This window comes from Rhinopithecus bieti, unplaced genomic scaffold (assembly GCF_001698545.2).
Source record: "Rhinopithecus bieti isolate Rb0 unplaced genomic scaffold, ASM169854v2 scaffold_64250, whole genome shotgun sequence".
NCBI classification, from domain to species: domain Eukaryota; kingdom Metazoa; phylum Chordata; class Mammalia; order Primates; family Cercopithecidae; genus Rhinopithecus; species Rhinopithecus bieti.
Window position 1 is genome coordinate 18,800 of NW_016824178.1, and position 6,355 is coordinate 25,154.

At 39.4% G+C, this 6,355-nt stretch overlaps 1 protein-coding gene across 2 annotated transcripts in view; it reads left to right on the top strand.

The window, feature by feature from the left end:
* The first annotated feature begins 168 nt into the window (after window positions 1-168).
* SMPX (small muscle protein X-linked) overlaps window positions 169-6,355 on the top strand; it is a 25,794-nt gene continuing 19,607 nt past the window's right edge. Inside the window, exons 1-3 of one of the 2 annotated variants that reach the window (XM_017862185.1) lie at window positions 250-535; window positions 2,998-3,059; window positions 4,185-4,241. In XM_017862185.1, the coding sequence (XP_017717674.1) occupies window positions 4,197-4,241 (45 nt within the window). In that variant the 5' untranslated portion in view covers window positions 250-535; window positions 2,998-3,059; window positions 4,185-4,196. Of the gene's footprint in view, window positions 536-2,997; window positions 3,060-4,184; window positions 4,242-6,355 lie in introns of both variants that reach the window. The other variant, XM_017862186.1, reaches the window with a different exon arrangement.

Here is a 6,355-nt window from a genome sequence, read left to right on the forward strand (position 1 = left end):
CCCCCCCCCCCCCCCCCCCCCAATTTTTATTGAATGCTCATCTTCTGGCATCCAGGTAATAAAGCTAAAGATAGACTTTTCCTACTTTTTGAACTTTGCTATACCCCCTCAGAATATATGAGAAAATGCAGCCAGCATCTTCTGGAAGATTAGGAGGGCACATAAGATACCATAGCCACCTCCTGGCTGACATTTGAGCCCTGCTTTCCGCATGGTCAAGCCTTTTGGAGGCAGCCAGCGTATGGCTTGTATCAAACTCTATATTTAGGAAGAACAACTGTGAGCTATGACAGGAATTCTCTTTAACACTTAGCCTTAACGGTTTAAGTTCCCCTCCAGCCCCGAGCCAGGAGCAGCTCTCAATACTGGGAGAGGCACAGAGCACTCGAGCTATTTCAGCCACATAGAAAAGCATCGGAATTGAGATCGCAGCTCAGAGGACACCGGGCACCCCTTCCACCTTACAAGGAGCTTTATATTCTTGCATCTGGCTGCCTGGGACTTTCCTTAGGCAGTAAACAAATACATAAAGCAGGTAAGCAGAAGGACCCAGCTCCCAGCAACTGGGTTTTCTAAAGGAAATTTCCTTGATACCTAACTTGAAGTGACTACTTTTAACTTTGTAGGCTTGTAACCAGTGAGTATAGCTTCCTTGTAAATTCATTTTTCATTGGTGGTATTGCTGATTCTGTTTATAAATTGTGAGGGGTGAGGGTGCTGAAAGAATATCGAACTAGGCAAATACTGAAGGGCAGTTTTCATCGATAGTGGCAATAATAAAATGTCCACAGTCTAGAAATTATAACTGTGACCTTGAAGCTGTGCTGGCCAGGATTAGTCGGTCAGCTGCAGATTGATTGAAGCCCTAAGCCAAGAAATCATCAGAATTTGGGCCAGAGAAAAGCTATAATGCTAATTCTTTGATTCACCAAAATGCAAATGATTGCCAGAGTTTTTATACAGTACAAGTTTAAAATGATTTTCTCCTTTCCCTAAGCACTAGGCTTGGTCTTAATGATAAAGTTCTATCAATGATAGAACCATCTTTTAAAATCTTCACTTTGGTCACAGTATTCCCATACTCAGCAGGGTAGAGGGCAGCACTCACTGTCCCTTTCTATGTGGGCACCAGGTTCTGAAGCATGAGAACACTAAGAGTACCTTGTTCCTCTCAGCATATTTAAAGCAGAGTGAATAAGGAGTTAGTCAGTTCAGACAGCTGAACATCTTTCTACACCCTTCTCAGGAATTATTTTTAGCTACAGGACAGAAGATAATTCCCTTTGAGGTGGAGCTTTACCCACTTATTCGAACTTTAAAAAGAACAAACAAAGCTCTTATCTCTGAATAGTGATTGATTTTCCTCTGAATCCCTTCTTATTAAATGAGTGATATTACTATTGACAAATTTTTAGTAAGTCAAAGAGTTCTATTTAGAAGTCAGATATTAGGTGCTACCCAATCAAAGACAAGCAGGGATATATCATAGGTGACTCAGCATACAGACCATTAATGGTCCCCACCGACTTAAAGAACTGCCAGGAAAACTCAGCGGTGCTCAGCTGGCAAGCGTTTTCATTATATTATAGGCTTTGTAAAAGTCAGTATACGCCTTGTCAAACTTTCCATGTTTCAAAACTTTAGCCAGAACCGGGAGACATAGTAATTGAGTGCTGTAAAGAGTACCTCTCTGGATGAAAAGCGGTGGCCCTCATGGGAGTGGAGTGTGTATCTAAGGCATAGTTTTCTTTTCTTGGTCCGGGGACGAAGCATGCAGATGAAGAAGGAAGGTGTGTTCCACACTCTACATCCCTGATAGAGGTGACTGCATGGCCAGGGAAACAGGGAACACTGTCTATTTTTATTCATCAGTATGCTTTGCCCTGATTTCTCTGAAAATAATGAGGACAGCAGGAACTGCTGCTGAACTGATTTACACAAATGTTATCCAGCCTGTTTGTGAGGAATGAGAGTTGGGATCTGACCAGCTTTCTATAGATGTCTCTTTCAAAGATTGACATGCATGTTAAGAGATTTGTATGCAAATTGGAATATACCAAAATTATACAGGAGACAAGGCCCATCCATTCTTGAGGCTCAGAGGTTCACACAAAAGCAGCAATCCAGTAGTAAGTTAAATCAGTCCATTGAAAATATAAAATTGGTTTTTTAAAAAAATACAGTATAACATTCACTGACTAATTTTAAAAAACATTTCAACTTGCTATTGTCATAACATAAAGAAATTTTCTAATCTCTGTTTCAAACTGATATACAATAACTTTTTGGACAAGTTCCCAAGTGATATTAGTTAAACTTTAGTTGTACACACACAGAGAATACCATATGCTGAGATATTTAAAGTTCTGTGAAAATTATTGCTTTGTATGACTTCTAACAGCTTTTGAGGAATAAAACATTAAAATTAAGCTACCAAGCTTTTCTTTTTGGAATTAAGCTGTGTGTCCTAGATCCACAAATTAAAAATCCTTCATTTCTTTATGACGCTGCAGGAAAGACAGCAATCTATTTGAAACATATCATAGAGAAAAATGTATCCTTGACTGTTCCATTTGTTGTTGCTTTTTAATTTTGTAACCATGATTAAAAATAATTCTACCTAGACCCTTATGCATGGAGGCTATATCTACATAGAAATTACAAAGACATTCAGGTGAAACATTTAAAAAAGAGTTCTATTGTTTTTCCATGATAAATAGTGACTACAAAAACTATATAGTTTGGATACCTGAGTATAGAGGTTTTTAAAAAATATGGAATTGTTTAACTTCACATAATAGAGCCTAAGACTTTGGAGATTTCAAAAAACTTTTTTTCACAGAGTTCTTTTCAGATCTTTTATCTCTACAGGTGTTGGGGAACATACCTATAAAAATTATTACTCTGAACTTAAAGCTGGAGATGAGTACAGCACTCCAAGGTCATTAGCTATGGATGATGGTAATAAACAATAAATATTTGCATCATTCTTTACAGTTCACAAGGCCTTTTCAGGAGCATGTATGTCATATGGATTCTTACCACAACCTGTGAAGCAGGTAAAATTTAAAGAAGAGGAAATGCGCTTAGAAATATTGAGTGACATTGCCCAGGTTACACAAGATGTGTGGCAAATGCCAACACTGCTTTTTGCATTCTTTTACTCACCAGTGAACACATCACTTACACCAGTTGATAGACCTCGATCAACCTGTTTTACAGTTTGGGTTTAAAACACAGCATGGTTTGAATTCAATGAATTTTTAATTTTTCAGTTGGTCCTGCTGACATTTAATAGGCCAAGCTACAAAAACAGGCCAGAGCTGGGCCATTCCCTTCTCCCCTATCTCCAGTAAGTTGCATCCCGCATCCCCTAATGTGCTGTAGTCACTGTGCACTAAATCAGGTCTCACATGCTTAAAGAAAGCAAAAGTCCTTTGGGAAGGAAGCACTTCTACATCTTGAGGATTTGATATGGTCATGTGTAAGTCTTCCTTGCCTCCTAGAAAGAAAAGTTTACAGGTGAGGCTTGCTGTCTGCCTGTGTTTACAGAGCCTGGGCTCTGTATGAGGCACCTGGTTGAAAGCATAGGGTAGGGGCACACAGAGCAGGAGATGGGACCTACGTCCTCAGAGCATCTCCTAGGTTGCTGGGCAGAACAGATACTGCACAGCAAGTAGAGAGCATTGCAGCAGTTAAGGAAGTGGTACAGGCCATTTCTTTTTGGGTGTTCAACAAAGAGGAGGCACTCCCAATGAACTATAGCAGCCCTGGCAATTATGAATTCAGATTAAAAGTTCAGTTTCAAACCAAGAACTTCAGAGGCCCGGAACAAAGGTGTTTTATTCCCACAATCTCTTTGCTTTGCTGCTCTTGGCAGAAGGTCAGGAGGGCAGGGAAGGAGATGATAGCACCTTTCAAGTTTCTGATTGTATATCATTAGCATCAGGGGCGAGGCGTCTCACCATTTCTCCTCCTGAATGATTTATCCTGGCGCTCTAGTGTTCCCTCACCCGAGGCATTGGGAAGGAGAGTCTCTTAGTAACTTTGGAAACTGAGACTGAAAGAATATATGGCCAGTGAAAGGGGTGACTGCCCAGTTGAATCATGAGTTAAATTCTAATTTATCAAGACTGAGAATCTGAATGCTGCCACCTCTAACAGTTTCTTACTTGTTTTTTTAGGGATAAGACTGCATGAATATGTCGAAACAGCCAGTTTCCAATGTTAGAGCCATCCAGGTAAGTAGGTATATTTGTATTTTAACAACAGCTCTGCAACTTCTTGCCTGATTGCTTAGTAAGTCATTTCTGGTGATTGTTCACTCCTAGCTCATGATGAACTTCAAGAAGAAAATAAAGTTCTTCATAAGATTTGTAAGGTACAATTGAGAAAGGATATAAAACCAGTTAGGTATAACTGAGACAGGAGAAGTAAGCTATTTTTGTTTAATTGTTCTGAATTATAAGACAATCAGTCCATAAGTGAGAATTAAATTATCTTCTAAAAAATGTAGTGTGTATGTTTTTTGATATGTTTTTGATGTGTTCATTGATAGAGGATATATTCAATTTTATTTTTAATTTCCAATTGATATGTGCGCAAACAGATGAGTCACAGTTTGTTGACTCATCTGTTTGAAATACATCTTTCTTTAAATAATATCCTTTTGTAGTTAAGTGTCCTTCCCAGGGCTTGGGTATTTATCTTTTAAAATTCACATGTTATTAGTTCTCCACATGCCCTCCCAGCAAACAAATTCCTTGGTTGTTTAAACTGACTTAAGTGTCACCCACAAAAAGGGAAGGAGGAAGCAGGCATTTGGAAACAAAAATACAATTATGAAAATAACTTTCAGTATTTGTTTTTACTCAATACTTAATTTGTTATTTCTCTTAAGGGCTCTGTATTTGACTCTCAACGGACTTCCACCCTGAAACTCTGGGCACAATGCTTTATTGTAAAATTCCATCTTTCCATCAACATGGACCCTGTCTGTGCTTTCTCCAAAGGAACTTTTTTCTTGGACTTTCCTGAATACTGCAGGTCATGTGGCAGTTCCTGAATATTTTAGGCCTGATGTACCATCACAACAGAAACACAATCATAAATGGTTGACTGTATTATGGAGGGCTGTGCTTGTGGCCAGGTTATAAACACGTCATCAAGGGGTTTAGAAATCCTAGCAAACACCACTGATAGAAGTAGGTGGAGGGACAGATCTTTCCTTGTCACGACTAATACAGATCCTTAAATTGAAGAGGTTCTTAAGTGGCAGGATGTACAACAACCTCTGGAAACATGTCATTGAACAAACCACCAAGGAAGGGCCTATGCATTTGGCAAGATTCCACTCTGCATTGTCACATCCAGCCCTCTGGTGTCTACCTAGTGAGCCTCTGACTTCCATGACAGTGGTAGTGGAATTATATTTTGTATCCCAGACCTGTGGACATCCTTGAGCCTTTGAATCTTCTCTTTTACCCAGTGTAGAAGCAGTTAGTAGCATGGGCTCTGAAACTATATTACTAGGGTCCTTAATCCAACCTGGACTGGTGTAAGATCATGGGAAAATTACTCTCCCTAATTGACCTCTCTGTGCCTCTATTTCCACATCTGTAAAATGGAGAAAAAATAATAGTATTCACTTCCTAGGGCTACATGTATAAAATGCTTAAAACGGCATAGTAGGCCGGGCGCAGTGGTTCATGCCTGTAATCCCAGCACTTTGGGAGGCTGAGGTGGGCGGATCACGAGGTCAGGAGATCAAGACCATCCTGGCTAACACAGTGAAACCCTGTCTCTACTAAAATACAAAAAATTAGCCAGGCATTGTGGCACATACCTATAGTCCCAGCTACTCAGGAGGCTGAGGCAGGAGAATCGCTTGAACCTGGGAGGCGGAGGTTGCTGTGAGTCGAGATTGTGCCACTGCACTCCAGCCTGGGCAACAGAGTGAGACTCCATCTAAAAAAAAGGAAAAAACAAAAAAACAGCATAGTAAGCACACATTGAGTGTCAACCATTATTAGAATTATTATCATCATTCAGGAATACTTTATGTCAAAGTTGTGAGAAGTAATATCTTTTAATCACTGAATTTGAACCTCTGGAAGTGCTAAACATAAAAATTCCTTTTTATTTTTTCAGGACACAAAACCAGTCTTCTCTCGGGCTGCCTTTTTTCCCTCTTACTTTTAAAACAGAAAGTGTGTTAGTTTTTCTTCCTTAATGGTCCCTGGCCTCCCTCAAATCCACACTGAAAATTCACTAGCATTTTATTTACTAATTTTGACCTTGATATATTTTTAGATTTGTAATATTTTAAAAGCTGTGACTGACTGTTCTCAGTAGC